Source organism: Choloepus didactylus, chromosome 13 (assembly GCF_015220235.1).
Source record: "Choloepus didactylus isolate mChoDid1 chromosome 13, mChoDid1.pri, whole genome shotgun sequence".
NCBI classification, from domain to species: domain Eukaryota; kingdom Metazoa; phylum Chordata; class Mammalia; order Pilosa; family Megalonychidae; genus Choloepus; species Choloepus didactylus.
The window spans coordinates 69,025,214-69,046,623 of NC_051319.1; the positions used below are offsets into that span (position 1 = coordinate 69,025,214).

At 37.7% G+C, this 21,410-nt stretch overlaps 2 protein-coding genes and 1 pseudogene across 2 annotated transcripts in view; all 3 read left to right on the forward strand.

Moving 5' to 3' along the window:
- The window catches only part of PRRC1 (proline rich coiled-coil 1), a 95,029-nt gene extending 86,232 nt beyond the window's left edge, over positions 1-8,797 (forward strand). Inside the window, exon 11 of the mRNA XM_037801052.1 lies at positions 8,781-8,797. The gene's annotated coding sequence lies outside the window, so the exon portion shown is untranslated. The remainder of the gene's footprint in view (positions 1-8,780) is intronic.
- LOC119507856 lies at positions 2,623-3,115 on the forward strand (annotated as a pseudogene).
- CCDC192 (coiled-coil domain containing 192) overlaps positions 5,929-21,410 on the forward strand; it is a 213,826-nt gene continuing 198,344 nt past the window's right edge. The window contains exons 1-2 of the mRNA XM_037801053.1: positions 5,929-6,261; positions 8,781-8,832. Coding sequence (XP_037656981.1) covers positions 6,143-6,261; positions 8,781-8,832 — 171 coding nt within the window. The 5' untranslated portion in view covers positions 5,929-6,142. The remainder of the gene's footprint in view (positions 6,262-8,780; positions 8,833-21,410) is intronic.

The following is a 21,410-nucleotide window of genomic DNA, read 5'->3' on the forward strand; positions in this document are numbered from 1 at the left end:
TTTAAGCTTGGCCATTATTGCTTAGGAGATCATTATGAGACAGGTTGGTGTGAAAATTCTGTACTTTTTCAATAATGAAGGAAAAGTTCCTCAAGGAACTTGAGTAATAAGGTTGGGCCCCAGGTAACCAGCTCAGAAAACCCAGATCTCTGAGCTCTCAGCCTCACCTTCTGTGTGAAGGCACCTGGTCTCTGTTAGCAACGACCTGGGGCCAGGAGCTCCCCCTCTTTTTTTAAGAAGAGAACTCCTAAGGCAGTCCTGGGAAATGACCTTGAATGGTCTCTCAGAGCAAGCAGGCGGGTGGTCCTGTTCTGGCTTTTAATCCTTGCCTTTACTTCTCAGACTCTTAAAATTTTCACTTTGCCATTTTTCTTACCAGACAGTGACAGTTCCCTGGAGATTTTTCACTTCATATCATCCCTTGACCTTTCTCTGGGAAATTGTTTCTCATTTCACTGCCAGCTTGCTGTGTGGCCCTTTTTTATTTGCAACTTTTTAGGGCAAATATTGTCTTGCATGAACTTTCTGTACCTTGGGCTGTGTTTTACTCTGGGCCAACTCTCACTTGTAAAAGGAAAACTAACAGCCATAATAAGATGAAATAATAACCTCCCTGGTTCTACTTCAAGGTCTTGAATTCTATGATTTGAACTTTCATACTTCAAGTCTTATTTGAGAATTTGACTTTTCAGGGTTTCTCTTACAAAATTGTAAGTACTTTTACTGAAACTGAAAAAATAATTCGCTTTATAGAGATTATTACAGAAACATCAAACCCTAGAGATATGACATTCACTTTCCTCCTTAATATGTTCTTGTAACATGAAGGTCTGTCATAAATATTTGATCTGAACCATGTAGCATTTCTATTTCACCCTTCCTGGTTTGAAGAAACACTGATACGAGTGTCTAAGATACTAAGAAGGAGTCATTTGTTCAGTGATACCTTCTAAAATAAGAAGGAACAGATAGTTTGGAGAATACATTTTGTCTCTGACTGCATGGATTTATTCTTGAAGTTTTAATGGTGGAGAAAATATTTTACCAAATTTAGACTTAAAATAACTACCGTATTTGTCGACTTCTTGCTAGTAAATGAGTAGCAGCTGATGAATGTGGTGAGGAGCAAGTGCTCAAGCCAAGGCTGGATTTGGGTTGGAATGAGGATGGAACCCTGAATGTGTTCTAAGAATCAAACACGATCACCCAAAAGTAAATGTAACAGAGAGGCTCCCCCTCTTTTTCCCTTTTTAGTATGTATGTGTTTTTTTTTAAAGAGCCTGGTCAATGTGATAGTTTCTTATTGCTGCTATAGCAAATAACCACAAACTTAGTGGCTTAAAACAACACATATTTATTCTTTTACAGTTCAGAAGGTCAGAAGTCCAAAATCAGTTTCACTGGGCTAAAGTCAAGATGTCAGCTGGGTTGGTTCCTATAGGAAGCGCTAGAGGAGGATTGGTTTCCTGTCCTGCATTCCTTGACTCAATGGCCCCTTCCTCCAGCTTCAAAACCAGGAGCATAGCATTTTCTCTCCTCTCTGAGCCCTGCACCCATCCTTACATCTTCTCTCTCTGATTCTGATTCCTCCTGTGTCCCTCTTCTAAGGACCTTTGTGGTTATTTGGGCACGTCAGGATAATCCAGGATCTCTCCCCATCCGAGGTCCATAACTGCAACCACATTTGCTAAGTCCCCTTTGTGACATAAGGTAACATAGTCATAGGTTCCAGGAATTAGGATGTGGAATATTTGCAAGGGGGGTGTTAGTGTGTACACCACAGTAAATATATGCTCAATAGTCTAGCAGGGCCTCTTTTGTGCACCAAAACAACAGGATGTCCTGGAGCTGGAGGGCCTTATTCTCATATCTGAAAAAAGGAGCATGAATGGCTCATGAAAAATTTTTAATTGGAACCAATGTTATAGTACTAATATTTACAACACCTTGTCTCATGGAAGTCTCTCTGTTGAAAGTTTGTCTATGGAATTTGGACTTGGGAACTTAGCTTTTAACACTATACCATGATTCGCAAGAGAGAATGAAAGCAGAAAGATCTCGAAGTTGTGATATAAATTTGAGGAGTACTTTACTTTTTGGACTTCTTCCCAGCAAAACAACATTTTCCATTTTCCATTTATAGTCTGTGCCATTTTGAAAATGACTTGTCAAGATTTCTAGAGGGTGGTCAATGAATTTCAAATATTCTTATTGATGGACTAGATTAATTTTTACACCAAGATTTTTTTTTTGACAGCATTACATCAAGATACAGATGCTCTATTAACTGTTAAATTCTTACTCAGGTACCACATTCTATGTCAATTTTCTATACAAAAATAAATGGGGGCATTCAATAAATGATATGTTTGGTATCAAATAAGAACAGATGAGTTCCAAAACTCTGGTAAATAGCAAGCAATTAATGCTACACTAGCTAGCAGGGGGTGAAACAGGCTGAATGGTCACAGAGACCACACTAGTTGTCTCAGACTGGCATAGGTGATGACCCCCAATACAAAGCGTTGTTTCAGAAGTTGGGAAGTCATCTCAGTGAGTTTTAAGAAACATCCCAGCCTTGCAGACACTGCCACCCACCGCCGTAGTACCCTGCCCACAGCCATGTTCAACCCCACCGTGTTCTTTGACATTGCCCTCAACGGTGAGCCCTCGGGCCAAGTCTCCTTCAAGCTGTTTGCAGACAAAGTTCCAAAGACAGCAGAAAGTTTTCATGCTCTGAGCACTGGGAATAAAGGATTTGGTTATCAGGGTTCCTGCTTTCACAGAATTATTCCTGGTTTATGTGCCAGGGTGGCAACTCCACATGCCATAACGGCACTGGTGGCAAGTCCATCCATGGGGAGAAGTTTGATGATGACAACTTCATCCTGAAGCACACAGGTCCTGGCATCCTGTCCGTGGCCAATGCTGGATCGAACACAAATGGTTCCCAGTTTTTCATCTGCACTGCTAAGACTGAGTGGGTGGATGGCACATGGTCTTTGGCAATGTGAAAGAGGGCATGAATGTTGTGGAAGCCATGGAGCACTTTGGGTCCAGGAATGGCAAGACTAGCAAGAAGATCATCATTTCTGACTGTGAACAAGTCACATAAATTTGATTTGTATTTTGTCTAAGCACCAGACCATTCCTTCTATAGCTCAGGAGAGCATCCCACCTCCCCTGGTCTGCTCTCAGAATCCCATCTTCTTTGTGCCATCACTGCAGTTCTTTGGGTGCTACATTATCCTCCCCCTTCCAAGTCTAGCTGGAGTGCAGAGTTAAGTTTATGATTATGAAATAAAAAGTTAAACAACCAAAACAAACAAACAAACAAAAAAGAAACACCCTCAACCTCAATCTTGAGTGCCACCAGAATATCCCAATGATAAATCTATACCTGCAACTTCCTAGGTTTCTCTTTTCAGTCCCAGAGCAGCCCCCAGGCTAGAATCTCATTCTGACCTGATGTGGGTTCCATAGGACATCTGAGTTGCTCCCCCTCCACCATCCTGACCTCTGTGGAATCAGGACAGCATCCATGGAGTACCCATCTTTGACACACCCATCCAGATACAAAAGATGCCACTCCTCCTGCTGAGGTTTTGCAATGGTAGTTGTCATGATGAAATTAACTCTGAAAAACCCCATTTAGTTTTCCAAGTCCCAATAAATGTCTACTTTATGTTTTAATAAAAAATTTCCAAATTAGTCATCAAAATTCCAACAAAGCCTAGTCATCCTAAATCCTAGTTTAAAAGTTCATTTAAGGTAAATAAGAAATTATTTTGCCCTTCAGCTTAAAAAGTGACTTAGGGATTTGATTAACAAGAAGTCAGAGATGTATTTTATTTGTAGTAAACTACAATTTTTCAATATATAGTACTACAATATATATTAAATAATATATTTGAATGTCTATTTTGAAATTAGTTCACATAGATAGTGATATTTCTTTTTCAGTTAATCTAAGTATTAGATTTTACCTGTTATGAAGAGTCTCTGCTAATTGCTTATGAAAGTACACATATTAAATCAGGAGCTTTCAAACTTTTTTACAGTAAGAAGGTCATTTTATAGAGGAAACTAATATACATATACTATATATACATAGTTTTGTATTTTTGAAACAAAAATCTCATCAAAAATTGTTTCCTTCCCTATAACTTATCCACTGATATTTTATACTCTATTTTATTCTATTTCATTAAGAAAATACTTCTTATGACCTGCTAAATTGATTTCATGACTAATGGGAAGAAAACCGTATGTTATGAAATGGTATAAAGGCTCATGATATTTTGAGTTGGAAGGAGAAAAAATGATAGGCATTCTAAATTCATTGCCCGAATATATTCCATTATAAAAGGATTAAAAGTTAAATCTCTGAACTTACAGTATTTTTTTAGTTTAAAATATTGTTAGTGGTGGAAATGCCAATGATTTATATATTTCCAGAAGTCTTTCAAAGGATCCCATTTTTTCCTTTAAGACTTAGGGAAAAAATCACAGTTTTAAAAAATTCCATTCAATTGCTAGAAATAAATCATTTAAATGACTTTCATTCATAACTACTTTTCCTAAACTTAATCCTAAAAAAAAAAGCATCATTAATTAGCTTGCTCATTCCAGAATTCTATAGACCAATATGTCCTTCTCCAATAACCCTGATACTTTCATCATCATCGCCTGAAATCCTTCTCCAATCTTTTTCACAACATTCTTTTAAGGAGGGGTGAAATGGAAAAGTCTCTGTTTTTCAAGGAGTTTTTGAAAGTCAATTTTTGTACCAGCCATATCTCCACACCTGTTTTTGATCAGTGAAATCTATGATTAGATTAATAACCATTATAAATAATTAGTGCCTACACTACCTTTCACCAGCCATTGTTGAGATGACCTTCCTTTCATAAAATGTTATGAACCAACCACACAGTGAATATCTGCACATGCCTTTAAAATGTACTAAAGTATAATCCACTCTGGGTTTTTCATACAGTGGGTAAAGGAAACAGAACAGAATGTCAGGGCTGAAAGAAATGACAGGAATGGTTCTAGTGGCTCTTTTGATAGATAAGAAAATCGAGGCATAGAAAGGTGAGATGATTTTTTAGGCTGCTAACTAGAAAAAAGAACAAGATACAAATCCTTGTCTTTCGACACCTACCCAGTTAGTGTTGATTTTTCTACCCACTATAGCAACTGCTCAATAGTTCTTAATTTTAATCACAGAGTTGTTTTACCAAGAGGCTGAGTGGCAATATTTTATTGGAGAAGTAAATGCTAATTGCACTCTTTAATTGATAAGTACCATCTATTGCAGTTATTGATATACCTGCTTCATCCTTAGGGTCAAAATCTATGATTAGAAAAATTGCTGTTCTACCAACCTAATTTATTCTAGAATAGGCTGTGTGATTAGGTTCAACAAGTCCCAGGCATAAGGGATCAAAACCTAGGAGTGATTCTGCTCTGTAGACTGCAGAGCTCCTCCTACATGTACTTCCTTCCAGGGCAGGAAGTGGAGTGAATACAGGCTGGCCTGGGTTCGCTAAGGTGTCCAGAAGAGATGCAGCAGCTGACTGTGAGATAGTGGTTGGTGACTTCTGACAAGCAAAAGAGAAGAAGGAGCAGTGGCTGCAGATGAGTTGTGAAAGTGAGTAGAACACCAGCTAATCAGGCACAATGTCAGGAAAGCAGCCTTAATTAGAACACAGCTATGTAGGGTCTTTTGTCTGGGGCCTTTGGGTCCCAGGGAAAGCTGATCTTCATGATGAAGGCTCTGTGGCGGAAACCACTGCTTAGCTCATGAGCCAAAGCATTTTTGTGTGTGCACACTTCTCAGATGAGCAGTATGTCTATTTCCTGAGCATTGGTTCTAGATGTAAACATGCCATGGTTTGAACACAAAACCACTATTACTGGCCTGCTTTGAAAGGGTTTTCCAGAAATGATGAAGATGTCATGATTCTTTATCGGCTCTCTTGTCTGGATCTGATTTGTGAGATATTTTGTGGAGTTGTTGTGACTTTGTATCCTGAGATTTTCCTCTTTGGGAAGTTAATGGTCCTTTCCACGGCCATTGTGGTTGCTTAGCAACAGGGGACAGCAGGGCAGTAGCTGAGATTCTAAACTCTAAGGAATGAGGATAGTTGTGGTCTGTCCCATGGACAGGGGACCCCAGTGGGCCCTGCTTGAGATGGGAATATGTTGTTGCAAGGTATCTGTGGCCCCAATGTCTGAAACCCCAGAGAAGAGCAGGTGAGTTCCCAGTTCTTGCTGTCCCAAAATAATTCAAGGGAATTTCTAGATAAAAGAGCCTAAATTAGTTCTTCAAAGAAACTCTGTCATTAAAATCTAGGGGAAAACATCAGACAGACTCTCCATGCTTCTTTGGAAAGGGACCCCATTCTTTGAACATTGCTGCCTTCCCAGATCATAGGTCAGGGCCTACCACACAGTGGGTGTTCAATAAATATTTGTTGAATGAATAAAATGTCCCTCACTTGCTACTCTCAAAGTCACATGCTCACCTACCCCAACCATTTTACTAGTATGGGGAGGAGAGACTGTGCCAGCCTTTTCTCAGAACTACTGAAGTGAAAATGTCCCCTTAACCAGTCTCTTGCCAAGAGAAATGCACAAAAGAAATTAAGTCATTCCTTCTCTTCATGCTCCCCAAATAAAAACCCAAATCAATTCTGGCTACAACATGGAAGTAGAGTTTGCCTTTATAACAGAGCTACAGTTAATCATTGGAACATACAGATTTTGCGTCATACTCAGTTCCTCCAAAAGTGAAAATACCTTCTATTTAGAATTTTCTTTTAATTCTTGAGTGGGAGTGACCGTGCCTCCTCCACAGATGCAGCCTCCATCCTGGAGGGTGTTTCCCTGTATGGTATGTTCACTTGCAACCCTTGTTCTGCTTTGTCAAGCTTTAAAATGTCTTGCCTTCACTTGACATGTAGACACCTTATTTTTATTTGCTTTAATCTTGTGTCTGTGGTCTATGGATATTTTAGGAGAGTCATGAATTTTCTGAAATTTTATGTAAAATATTGTGTCTATGTGGAAAGGGGACATGATTAACAATCTTTGGAAAGGAGAAATGTTTTGTCTGTTTGAGCAAGTGAAATTTAGCCAACACTTGTTTTCTTTTAATTTCCCTGAGCATAGCATCTTAGAAATAATATGTCAATGTGCTGACAAATGTAGAGGTGAACATAATGTTACCAAATGGAGGGAAAATGTCTTGTGATTAATGACTTTGGAATGAATAGCCCTGTATACAACCAGCAGAGAAGCCAAGTGGAAAGCAGGACGTTGCTCTCCTTGTAAATTATCATTAGTGCTTTTGTTCTCCTGGTACATGGAGCTGAGTGTTCTGTACAAGTAGAGCAGTGCTTTGTGGAAGGAGACAGGGGAGTACCATGCTACCTTTGTTAGCTGTAGGTGGACTCAGTTCAGCTCCTTCACTTTTAAGCAGGTACAAACTGGTCTGATATGTCCACATGGCTAGCTTTTCTCTCACCTCAGCTTCTCTTATCATGCCCTTGAGATAGACCTTCTCTACAGTTGATATAAACCGAATGGGAACTTGCTCCTAAGTTTTCTAAAGCAAGTGCAATTCATTCCAGGATGCAGTTAATGTAGGGAATAAAAAGCATTTTCCCATGAAATTCTCTATCATAAGAATTGAGGGCTCAACAGCTTTATTTCAAAACTGATTTTATTAAAATCATGTATTCACATAGACTGGTGATTGATTACTATTCTAATTGAACATAAAAATCATGGGATAAAAGGTTTAGAGAACAGATAAACAGATACTGCACTTGAAGGAAATCCTTATGTTCTTGTAGAGCACTATGAAAAAAAATACTATAGGATTTACATGTCACATTATGATTCCCTGACAGTAGAAATTTAAAGAAATTTTTTCCAGTCTCTCCATGAACCCTGAAGAAACAGAATTACAATAAAAACAAGATTCAAAATCTATCTGTTAATTCTAATTTGCTTTCTTTTCAAGGCTAATAGGCTTTCTAAAGATTTTTTTTCTTAATAATTGTACAACTTGACTTGTACTATGTAAGGTGAATTACTATGTTTATTCCGAGGCCTTCAGTCTTGACCTTTCAAATATTATGGTCAGGCAACCAAAGCTCCGCTCTTTTTAAATCTGTATTTTTGTTTCAAGCATTATTAAAAGGAGACCTCTTGCATTTGACTTACTTCTGATATCTTCCTGTCCTTGTAATCTTGGGTCTGAGGGAGGTGACCTTTGTCATCCAAAGGACAGAAGTCTGTTTTTTGTGCATGTTTAGGTTATATGACCTGTGGTTAAACAAGCTCAGAAGAAAAGGTTACAGGAACAGAGGACATCCCCACAAACTGGTTTTGGGCCTGCCAGTGGTTTTGATATGCTTTCTTCCCTCTATTTTCTCTTTCCTTTTCTTTTTTTTTTAAGTTGAAATAAGAGATTTTGCAGGTTTCAGAACAGATTGTACTGTTCAGACTGCTTATTCTCAAGAGAACCTTTAAAGGCTATTTTATCTTTTTCAAGTACAGTTTACATTCCGTTGTCTTTATTTCCTTTAGAAATGTCCAGAAATTGACTTTTGGGGGAAATGCAGTTTTATATTGAGAATATTTATCTTAAATGTTATAGCTCACAGGTCTATTTAAAGTGGGGTTGGATGTGTGGAGGAGTGTGTGTGTACGCACTTGTGCCTTGAAATAAAATTTTGGAAATCTAAACTCTTACTTTATTTCAGCATTACGTCTGGAAGTCCAGGGTCAGATATACAACAAGGAAACAAAATATCGGTAAGAAATGTCATTTTATAAATTCTTTTTTTTAAATTGCAGTTAATGAACCTGTAATTCTGTAGTTTAGTTAATATTGAGAATCTCCTGATATGATTTAGTTTTTACATTTTGCTACTATAGATTTTCAAAACAAAACATGGAAAGTACTTTTTCAAGAAGACTGAGGGAAACTGTGGTGGGATGCCAACTAAGGCATGTTACCGGGGCAGCAGGGAAGTTAGGTGTGGTGTGGCCTTTCCTTTTTTTACTTTAAATATTTTCCACACTGCCCTCTATAATATCATTTACATCCTGGGCCATTTTAAAGTATTTTCTTGCATATGAAGGAATTCTGGAATTCAGACACGATGCAGTTTGCGTAAATCACATTATTCAGTTTAAGTAGTCATGGGTTTAAATCACAGTCCATTCCAGATATTTCTACTTTCATTCTCTTTCAAGTCATCTAATGACCAGGCTAGCTCTGATCCTCGAGGTTTTCTTACTTCCATGAGTTCTGTTAAGTCCTGGGAAAGCCAGGTCCTTTGTCCCTGAGTCCCATTGGGACCATCTTTTGGCCTCAGGTCAAACTACCTGCCTGGGAGGTTGAGAAGTGTGGAAGCTGGGTGATTGGTACATGGGGGTTCTTTATACTATAATCTCTGCTTTTATGTATGTTTGAAAAGTTCTCTGAAAAAAAGAAAAATTAAACTATCTGTATTTCCCTCAACAACATTTGATTTGGATTTTGTCAGGATCCTCTAGACTCCAGCATAGAAATTTCTGGAAAAATCCTTTTGGCTCTAATGTAGAGGCAATGTGATATAGAAGAAACATCATAGGACTTGGAATCCAAGTCTGGCTTTGCCATTCTTGCTGCATGACAATAGCCCCATCACTTGATCTCTGAACAGGGATGATGAGACTTAAAGAGCTACTGCAAATAAAATGATTGGGATGTGAAAATGGTACAGTACTTATGAATGTACAGGAGTATAGTTATTTATAGTGTGTAGCATTCAAATGCACTTTCCTATGGCCTGGGGGACTTTGCTCTTTAATTTTTCTGTTTCTTTCTGAATTCAGCAGTTCTGCTCTATCATTTCCATCACTGGCTAAGAACAATTGATTCCCTAGTTAGGTACATATCCAGAACCTCAGTTCTATGTAATTATTTTTGTTCATAAAATATTAATGTCTCTATTCTAAGTGTATTTCATTTACTATAATCCAAGACAGACTGAACGTAACTCCCAAATCCAAATTAATTTTCAGGAAGTGTTTTTCCTCAATGGTACCATATGAAAAGATTTTTTCTCTGGTTGGGGCTCTTGCAATAGCAGTTAAATTGGCATTTTGGAGATGGGTAACTTCAGCACACCAGTCTCCCTCTACTGCCCTTTCTTCTAACAATGCTGATCAATTAGCACCCTGGCGGTAACCCACTCATTGGTAGCCTAAAACACTGGAATGATGTGGTGCCAATTACCACATTTAGAATTTCTGCCAAGGGCTCCCAATTAGCTTCCTGGAGTTCAGAATCCATCCCCTTCCAATTTACATTTGACAGGGTTCAGAGCCCTGGGGTTTGAAGTAACTGGTTCTGCTTTAGTTTCTGAGTTCCTGTTTGTTTTGTTTTATTTTGTTTCTAAACTTTTAGCTGGAGGGAGTTAGGATTAGAGACTACAAGGCCATGGGATACTCACAGTTACCACTGCCTCCTCACCACACCGTCCTGTTTGAGTTAGAAGTCATAGAATGATTTACCAATGAAGAACCAAATTGCAGGAGGAACTTAGTTGCCCCCTTTAAATAGTTCAATGTAGTTTTGGTAGAAAAGACTGTCAGAAGATTGAGAAGGATGAATTACTTTCAAGTCTGTGAGAGTTTCATGACCATCCAAGCAGAACTGATCACCTTCTATCTTTGTGGCACCACTGAACTAGAGCCAGTGGGTCTTTATTCACTTTCACACCGTTCTGTGGATATTGCTTTAATTCTTGGGCTCCCTTGGTAAACTGTGCATTCTAAAATTAAGGATCAGGCTTAATTGTCTCTGTGGCCCTGGGACAAAATTCCAGACACCATCAAAAGGCACTCAATCAGTATTTGTTGAATCAAAACAGGGCTCCACACAGTTAGGTGCTTTGCATTATCACTATTATATTGATATTTGTGTCATTGTTATTATTATTATTATAACTTTAGAAATTAAGAATTTGAGATTCAGGAAGACTCCAGATGTTGAGTGATCAAAGATCCATCTTCACTATATAGTGGGAACATTATGGGATAATCCAGTGAGAGTTTTTTAATTTAGATCCACTTCTCAGGTGCCAGATTGTCCCCTTTTGTCTTGACCCTATTCCTGTGAGCCTGTTGGAGGACTAGAATTTTATTTGGCTTTTGCTCCATTTTCATCCTCTGACAAAGAACAGCTAGTGCATATAAATCATCTCATTTGAAACTGTTTAAGAAGTAAAAGTTCTATTGCAAGGAGGTTTCACCTGGACAGAGCACCTGGTGCAGAATTTATCCCTCTAAGCTCTTCCTGAGAGTCCTGACACAAAGAAATGAATTATGTAAAACACATGATGTCATTGGTTCTGTGTCATTGGGATGTGGATCTGAATTCATGACTGCTACAATAGGTATGAAGTGTTTCACTCCTTGTGAAAACCAAGCTTATAAAACCTCATAATCCATTTAGCTTTCAGGTTGCAATTTAGTGGCGTCTTCATTAACGAACATTTTAAGTGCCAAAGATATGAAATCGCTTTTTCTTTTTTAATTTGTAAGGTCAAATTCATAGCACAATATATAGGGAGATGGCTTTACCAAGCTACTTTAAAGAAACTAGAAGATTTTACATTTGATAAATTAGAGAAGGCAAGCAACGCCCATTTTGTTTTAATTTCTTAAATAGTGCCACATCATATAAATTCTGTTCTTTTTTTTAGTACTTGGTATAACATAGTATTTTTTTCCTGGAAATACATATATTTATAATTGGTCACATTTCTGATATCTCTAAATTGTAGCATTATTAAATGAATTTAAGAAGATTATTCCTTTTGATGAGCACACTTTCAAATCATTAATGAATCAAGGTTGTTAATATATCACTTGTGCTTTAACCAAACATTTCAATAAGATATATATTATATTCTTATAAAGGTTTGTTGCTATTCTAGGAAGTAGGTTAATTTGTTTTTATGTTTTCATTTTGATTTTGGTTTTTGCTCATCTAATTGATGAGAAATGATATCTCAGTAGAACTTTTTGTTTATTTCTTCCTAAAAAATTTACTGGGGCATGACTGATCTGCAATTTTATGTCTTTCATAAGAGATGAGAAATTTTCAGTGATTGTTTCCTCCGTTATTGTTTCAGCCTCCTTTGTCTTCTCTTCTCCTTCTGGGACACCCATGACACATAAATTTGTGTGCTTCATATTGTCATTCAATTCCCTGAGACTCTGCTCATATTTTTCCAATCTTTTCCCTATCTGTTCTTTTGTGTGTAGGATTTCAAATTTTCTGTCCTCTAGCTCATGAATCCTTTCTTCTGCCCCTTCGAATCTGCTATTGCATGTCTCCATTGTATTTTTCAGCTCTTCTATTGTGCCTTTCATTCCCATAAGTTCTGCCAATTTTTTTTTTCAAACTTTGAGTTCTTCCTCATGTTCACCCAATGTTTTCTCTATATCCTTCATCTCTTTTGCCATAATTTCCCTCAACTTGTTGATTTGATTTTTTGATTGATTTAGCATATTTGTTTGAACATCATTTAGTTGTTTTACTCCTGTATCTCATTTGAAGTTTAAGTTTGTTCCTTTGACTGCATCGTATCTTTGTTTTTCCTAGTGTGACTCATAATTTTTTGTTGTCTAGGCATCTGGTTTCCTTGATTACCCCAATCAGATTTCCCCAGACCAGACAGGCCCAGGTCTCAGGAGAAGGGTGTAATCAGTGTCAAGTTTCCAGTTTTTATGCTGATATCTCAGTCAGTCCACCCATTCCAGACTCATATATGATGTGTGTCCAGTCATGGTTGTCCCCCAAACAGTTGTTACAGATTATTTACTAGTTGATCCTGGATATTTACTAATTGCTCTGGAGGACTTACTAAATTCAACATCTCCCTACATTGCCATCTTTCCCCATTCCCTAATCTATTGATTTCTAATGACATTCCATAGTGGTAATAGATTAAGTTTTATAAGACTTAAATTGTTTTAAATCTATTGAGAATTATTTTATGGCCCAGCACATGGTTTATCTTAATAAATGTTTTGTGTACACTTGAAAATAACATGTATTCTGCTCTTACTGGGGAGATTATTTTAAAAACATCAGTTAGGTCTAGCAGCTAAGGTTTGTGGCAGCTTCTAACATGGCCCCCAATGAGTCCCATCTCCTGGTATCCATACCCCTGTGTAATGTCTTTTTCTTGAATGTGGGCTGGCTCCAGTGACCTACTTCTAATGAATTGAATATGGCAAAAGTGATGGAATGTCACTTCTGAGGTTAGGTCACAAATGACTGTGATTTCTATCTTGCTAGTACTCTCACTTGCTGGCCCTGTCTTGCTTTTTCGTTTGCTCACTCTGATGAAGCAAGCTTCCATATTGTGAGATGCTCTACAGAGAGGACCAGGTAGCAAAGATCCAAGGAAGGACTCCAGCTAACAGCTTGTGAGGATTAAGGCATTAGTCCAATAGTCTGCAAGACTTAATCCTATCAACAATCCACATGAATGAACTAGGAATTGGATTCTTCCCAGTCAAGACTTGACATGACTGCAGCTTTGTGAAAGACCAAAAAACAGAACACCCAGTTAAAACACACCCAGATTCCTGACCCACAGAAAGTGTGAGATAACAACAATTGTTTTAAGCCACTAAGGATTGGAGTAATTTGTTATGCAGAAATAGATAACTAAAATAACGGTGTTGTTCAAATTTTCTATATCTTACTGACTTTTTCTCTAGTTGTTTTATCAGTCCTTAACTGAGAGTTATTGAAGTCTCCAACTGTCATTGTGGATTTTTATATTTCTCTTTCTCTCTGTTGTTTTATCAGTTTTTGCTTCATGTAATTTGAACTTTTGTTTTAGGTGTCTGAACATTTAGGATTATTATAGCCTCTAGATGAATTGACCCCTTTATCATTATGAAATGACCTTCTTTATCCCTGGTAACATTCTTTGCTCTGAAATCTACTTTCATAATAATATGGCTACTCCAGTTTTTCTTTATTAGTGTTTATCATGATATAGTTTTCCCCCATTCATTTACTTTCAACCTATTTGAGTCTTTATATTTGATGTTTCTAAGCAGCATGTTATTGGTTCTTGCTTTCGATAATCTCTGCCTTTATATATATATATATATATATATATATATAATCTGTTCTTTTTTTCCTTTTCCTCTTTTTTTTCTGCTCTTAAGTTAATTGAATTTTTTAATGATTCCAATATATCTCCTTTGTTGGCTAATTACCTATAACTCTTGGTTTTGTTATCTTAGTAATTTCTTTAGGGTTTATAGTAGGTGTCATTAACATCACATTCTCTCTCAAGTAATATTACACCATTTCACATATAAGAATCTTACAATGGTATACTTTCATTTCTTTTCTTCTGAGCTTTGGGCTGCTTTTTTGCACATTTATTTTTATATATATTATAACCCCCACTCTACATTATTATTTTTGTTTCAACAATCAAGTTTTTTTTTAAAAAAGACATTTGAATACAAGATAAAATCTTATATACTTGTAGTTACCATTTCTTGTGCTATTCATTCACTTGTGTAGATCTACATTTCCATCTGCTATATTTTTCTTTTCAGGGGGTTCTTTTAACACTTCTTATAATGCAGGTCTGCTGTTTGCAAACTTAGGAAGTAAAATGCTTCATGTAATAAATCATGGCAGTGGACATATATTTAATCTAAAAATTTTACTTTTTCCTACAAAAGAACATAAATTGTATATAAATGGAATCATTACTTCTAGGGACACCTGCTAAAGGCAGCTAATGCTGTTCCCCCATATCTTGGGATGTGAGATGCTGGGTGGGGTTTCTACCCATTGTTTAACCTCTTATATCTACTTTCAAGTTGAGATCTTGTAACAGGTGAGGGGCTGATCCATATCATACTCTCCTTTCCCTATTTCCACCACTGCTCCTCTACAACCATCTCAGACTTCACCCAATTTAAATCATGTAATCTAAATTCTAAGCATAAAAACTTCTATAAAGAAGATCAGGTTAAGAAATGCATAGAAAATTAGTAGTGATAGATTCATGTAATTGGTAAGAAATAAGTTTTTCTTCTATGGCTATCATCAGGAAAGATGAAAACTATTGATTTTATATTTAATTCAATTATGATTAAATTTTTTTTCTTATGTTAGAATTTTATTGATATTAAATGTAGAAAAATTGGGAGCCAAAATACCCAGCACAATATTTGCATATTCAGTTCACACAGAATGATCTCATCTTAGATTGATGTGGTTTACCCCTATGGTCATTTCAAACTCTAAAGACAGGGTCTATATGGTTATTTGCCTATTTATTGTAAATTTATATTGTCACAGTCACATGAAGACACATTAGGATTTGCACAGCCATTGCTTTTATTGGATTTACCAAGTGTTAGGAGATTATTTAATGTATTTCCCAAAATTTCATGTTGTGCTGTTTTAAAAATAAAAAAATCTATGTCAAAAATCACAAACCTCTGGTTGAAGGTGCATTTAATAATACTCTATGTCTGTTATGTCTTCAGACATAAAAAGCCTTACAGTTCAATTAATACTTGAATTTTGGTGTGCAATTTAACATTGAGGGTTTGAAAGAAAGAATGGAAAGAGTCTATGAAATATTTCCAGTATAATGGTAACTGACTTATGTAAGACATAAAGAACAGGACTTTATTTTAATGTAGCAAATATCTTGGGAGATATTTTGTTATGTGATGATTTTTTTAAATTGTAGCAAAAACAATTTTAAGTGGCAAAATTTCTTAAAATCTTGTCATTTTGGAAGGTAATCAACTATCGAAGATAATTACTATTTTTGTTGGAAGATGGATTTTTTTTTTCCTATTCTCTCACTGCCTTCCATGCCCAAAGAAAGTTTCTGCTAATGAATTAAGCAGAGAGCAAATACTTTATGTGCTTTTGACTTGATTGTTTGAACACTTCATGATTAGTTTGATTTTGTGATGGATAAAATGGTGATGTGTATTAATGTTAGTTCATCCATATATTTATAACATCTGGGAATGGGTGGCAATAATTTTTGGTGGAGAAATAGCTTGTAAAAATCTGGTACCAGCAAACATTAGCACTGGTGGTTTGATGTGCTGAGTCCTCTATCATGGGACTTGCCCTTATGAAGCTAGTTACCACAAAGGAGAGGCTAAACTTGCATGTAACTGTGCCTAAGAGTCTCCCCCTGAGTGCCTCTTGGTTGCTCAGATGTGGCCCTCTCTCTCTCCAACTGAGACACCTCGGCAGTTGAACTCACTGCCCTCCCGCCTACATGGGACCTGACTCCCAGGGGTGTAAATCTCCCTGGCAACACAGGATATGACTCCCGGGGATGAATCTGGACCCGGCATTGTGGGATTGAGAATATCTTCTTGACCAAAATGGGGATGTGAAATGAAACAAAGTGAAGTTTCAGTGCCTGAGAGATTTCAAATGGAGTCAAGAGGTCACTCTGGTGGACATTCTTATACACTATATAGATAACACCTCTTAGGTTTTAATGTGTTGGAATAGCTAGAAGCAAATACCTGAAACTATCAGACTCCAACCCAGTAGTCTGGACTCCTGAAGACAATTGTATAACAATGTATATTACAAGGGTGACAGTGTGATTGTGAAAACCTTGTGGATTACACTCCCTTTATCTAGTGTACAGATGGATGAGTAGAAAAATGGGGACAAAAGCTAAATGAAAAATAGGATGGGATGGGGGGTATGGTTTGGGTATTCTTTTTTACTTTTATTTTTTATTCTTATTCTGATTCTTTCTGATGTAAGAAATAGATTGTGGTGATGAATGCATAACTATATGATGGTACTGTGAACAGTTGATTGTACAGCATGCATGACTGTATGGTATGTGAATATATTTCATTAAAACTGAATTTAATTAAAAAAAAAATCTGGTGCCAGAACTTAAACATCTAACTGAATACTGAAATTTAAAGAAAATGGTCTTAGGCATTAGACAGACCTAACTTCCAGCTCTTAGACAGAACTGGCTGCGAATTTGAGGCTCCCCATATCACAGTGAGGCCCTGCAACCTCAACAGGTGATTGGAAGGAGCAATTATCTAATGTCTGGGTGCACTTAGCATTTTTCCCATTACAGCCAAGGTTCAATAAAGACACCAATATATTCTATTTCTATGCTTATCGCCATCATTATAACTGTTACTGAGCAATCATCCAAGGAGACACCATGCTGGAGCAAGGCAGACAACCCAGAAGACAAAAAAACAGCTAATGTTTAGGAGCTACAAAAGGTGATGGGGAAGCCCTGAGAGCTGAAGGAAGCAAGCAGAACCATTCTGAAGAAAGAGCTTCAAAAGGAGTGAGGCAAGTGGATGGGGGACAGTTCTTTCAGGAGCTAAGACAGTTTATACCACAAAGCCTGCTGGGACATATCTTTTGGCCTCACTTTCATCATTGGCAAATGGAAAGAATGTTACCTACTAGTGGGGAAATTATATTATCAAGCATTTGTAATTTTAGCTCATGGTACACAGAAAGCCCTCAAAAAAATGTTACATCCATTCTCACTCCTCCTTTCTTAAATCAAGGAGCGTCTACCCTGAAATGAGAAAACAAACCTAATACATAAAAACAAATTCACTTAAATGAAACTGTTACTTTAAATATAAGACTCCAGTGATCACTGAAAATTCCTAAGAGGAACTGATGACAGTTCACTAATTAATTGGGCTTAGGGATACCAAGCACCACTTAATGAATCATTGCAAATACGATGAGTGTCACTCCCCTGGGGAGACCAAAGTCATACAAACTTAGGAATAAAGTTCTCCCTAAAGTTTTCAAGGGTTAACAATTGCCAGCTTCCTTGGATAGGGGTAGGATGAGTCAGCTGGTGTCACTGTTAGCCAGCACTGACTGCGGGCCTTCTCTGTGTTTCTAATTTGGAAAACTTCAGTGGTGGGAAAGAGGTTAGTGGAGTGAAAAATGAGTGAGTGTCCATCAGGCAAGACTTTCTGCACCACGCCACTTGTGCTGGAAAATGCAACAGAAGCTGAGCTGGGGCAGGGAGGCCCCCAAGTTAGACAGACACATGGAAAAGCACACCCATACACATACACCACATTCTTAACAATTTCCTGTTATAAAATTACAACATGCTCTTTGTTAAGAAAAAAAGGTAGAAAAGAAAAGAAAACCATCAAAAAGCAAAAGCCCCCATTGTCCCACACCTTCTAACCTCATTTCTCAGAAACAGTTGTTAACAGGAAGTACAGACCCTTCTCAGAATCTCTCCAAGTGTAGATAAATATGTATATGTGCCATATCGCTCTGTCTTGTTTTTACAGAAATGGACTAATTCTATAGAACCAGTTCTACAACTTGTCATTTTCTAAATTAATTGACTGAGGGACCCCTTTCCAGGTCAACACATATAAATTGATTTTATTGCTTATATGTAATTTTTCTTTTAACTTCTCATTTTGAAAACATGTTAGACTCATAATAAAAAGAGTTGGAAAAAAAATACAAAGAATTCCCATACAGCTGTCTGATTTCTCAAATACGAACATTGTATATAACCACATTACAACTATCAAAATCAGGAAATTAACATTAATACAAAATTATTGTTTAATCGAGAGATTTGATTCAAATCTCACCCATTTCACGATAACGTCCTTTTCCAATCCAGAATCCAATCCAGACCACATGTTGCATTGAATTGCCACATCCTTTGGTCTCCTTTAATCCAGAATGATCCTCAGTCTTTCTTTGTCTTCCATCATCTTGCCATTTTTGCAAAGTACTGACCAGTTGTTTTGTAGAATGCCCCTCAATTTGGGTTTGTCTAATCTCCTCATCGTTAGGTCCAGATTATGCACTTCTGGCAACAATTCCACAGACATGATGGTTGATTCCAGATTAGGGCAGGGAAAGTACAAGATGAGCCTGGAACATCTTGTGCCAGAAAGTAAAGCACTACTCAAAAAGCAATGGGTAAATGTCAAAGGAATATGGGACGCAACTGGAAGGGGATTCCAGTGGCCAAATCTTAATTCTCCAAATCCCAAGAAAATCCAGCTTTAGTTCAGGGAAGGGCATTTCTCAAGTCCCTGTGAAGTGCTGAGAGGACACACATGCTTTTCGGATCTATAGTACTTAAATCCCAGGTATAACAGGATTCTAGGGCCTGCCTTCAACCACTTCCAACATCCAGAAACGTGCAGGTGTGCGTCATTCCAGACAAAGCCTCCAGCGGCCTTATTCCCCAGGCTGCCGACCAATCACTGTAAATCCATCAGGCTCAGAAAAATCCTTGGACGCAGCTCCAGGCAACTGACAGGTGCAGCTGTCCTGAGGGGCATCTTTTTAATTCTCTCCTGATCACAAGATCAGTCCTGGGGCTGGAGGGTGGATCCAGCCGTGTCTCAAAGGTCACTGGGGCTGCTGACATCCTTTCCATTTGCAAATCCACTAGGGGTCGACCGAGGGGTGCTGGGGACCACTGTGAACCCCTGGCTCCTCGCCAGTCTTCCTCATCCAGGCCGCTCCAAGCCCGCCCGGCCCGCAGGCCCATGTGCTCGGCGGCCGCACATGCTCTGCCCGGCTGAGCTCCATCACTACAATTTTGAAGGTTATAAGTTGCAATTGGCTAATGGTTACCTTAATATTTTATTTACCTGAATAATTTATTTCTCCTTCACAACACCAATTGAAGGTGCTAGGCAGATGGGCTCTGCTCATCATAGTCACCAAGGGACTTTTGCTGAATCAGGTTAGATGGGCAGGAGGGGCAAATTGTGCACAGCGAATGCCCCACCCAGAGGTTACACACACCACTTCTGTTCCCAGTTCATCAGCCAAAGAAGTAACATGGCCAAAAATACCTTCAAGAGACAGAGAAGAGAGGTGAGGATTGTGGGAAGATGCAGAGTAGGAAACTTGCTGACCCAGTCCTTCCACCAGGACAACTATTAAACAGGCAGGAACTATGGGAAACAACTATTCTGAAACTCCAAGGCCAGTAGAACACTATAGAGCATCCAGGAAAGAATGGGAGGAAGAGGCTCCTCAGTTACAGCACAGTGCTTTCTCCCTACGGCTGTTACCGGCACCCATTGCCCACCCTGTGGCAGTCCCTGTGGGGTTCTACTCCTAGCTGACTGGTAAAGAAGGAACACAAAAATCCTCTTCCACAAGATCAGGGGTGTGCATAGTCAGTTGCTGACCATGGCTTCTTTTTTTTTCTTTTCAGTATTTATTTATTTATCATATTAATTTTTTTTGTTAGGGAAGTTGCATAAAATATACAAAATACAAAGTTCCCACATCTACCTCCCTGTTACTGACACTTCGCATTAGTATTGTACCTTTGTTATAATTCATGAAAGAACATTTTTAAAATTATACTATAGTCCTACACTATTGTACAATTCTGTTTTTTCTTTTAATTTTTATTCTAAATAAAATACATACAAACTAAAACTTTCCCTTTTAACCACATCCACATATATATAGTTCAGTACTGTCAATTATATTTACAATGTTGATACAACCACCTCCATCCATTACCAAACTTTACAATAAACCCAAATAGAAATTCTGTACAATTTAAGCATTAACTCCCCATTCCCTACTATCAATCTGGCTCCTGGAAACCTATATGATAGCTTCTTACTCAATGAGTTTGCTTATACTAATTATTTCATATCAGTGAAATCATATGATATTTGTCCTTTGGTGTCTGGCTTATTCCACTTAAAATGATGTCTTCCAGGTTCACCCATGTTGTAGCATGAATCAGAACTTTATTCCTTTTTAAAGCTGAATAATATTCCATTGCATACATATACCACATTTTGTTTCTTTGTTTATCAGTTGATGGACAACTTGGGTTGCTTCTATTTTTTAGCAGTTGTGAATATGCCACTATGAACATCAGTGTGCAAATGTCTGAGTCCCTGCTACAAATTCTTTTTGATATATACCTAGTAGTGGGATTGCCAAGGCATATGGTAACTCTATACTTAACTTTCTGAGGAACTGCCAAACTGTCTTCCACAATGGCTGCACCATTTTACATTTCCACCAGCAGTGAATGAATGTGCCAATTTCTCCACATCCTCTCACTTTTTTTTTTTAATAGTAGCTATTCTAGTGATTGGGAAATGGTATCTCATTGTGCTTTTGACTTATGTTTCCCTAATAACTAATGATGTTGAGCATCTTCTCATGTGCTTTTTAGCCACTTGTATATCCTCTTTGGAGAAATGTCTATTCAAGTCTTGTGCCCATTTTTAAATTGGATTATTTTGTTATTGTAGAGTTGAAGGAT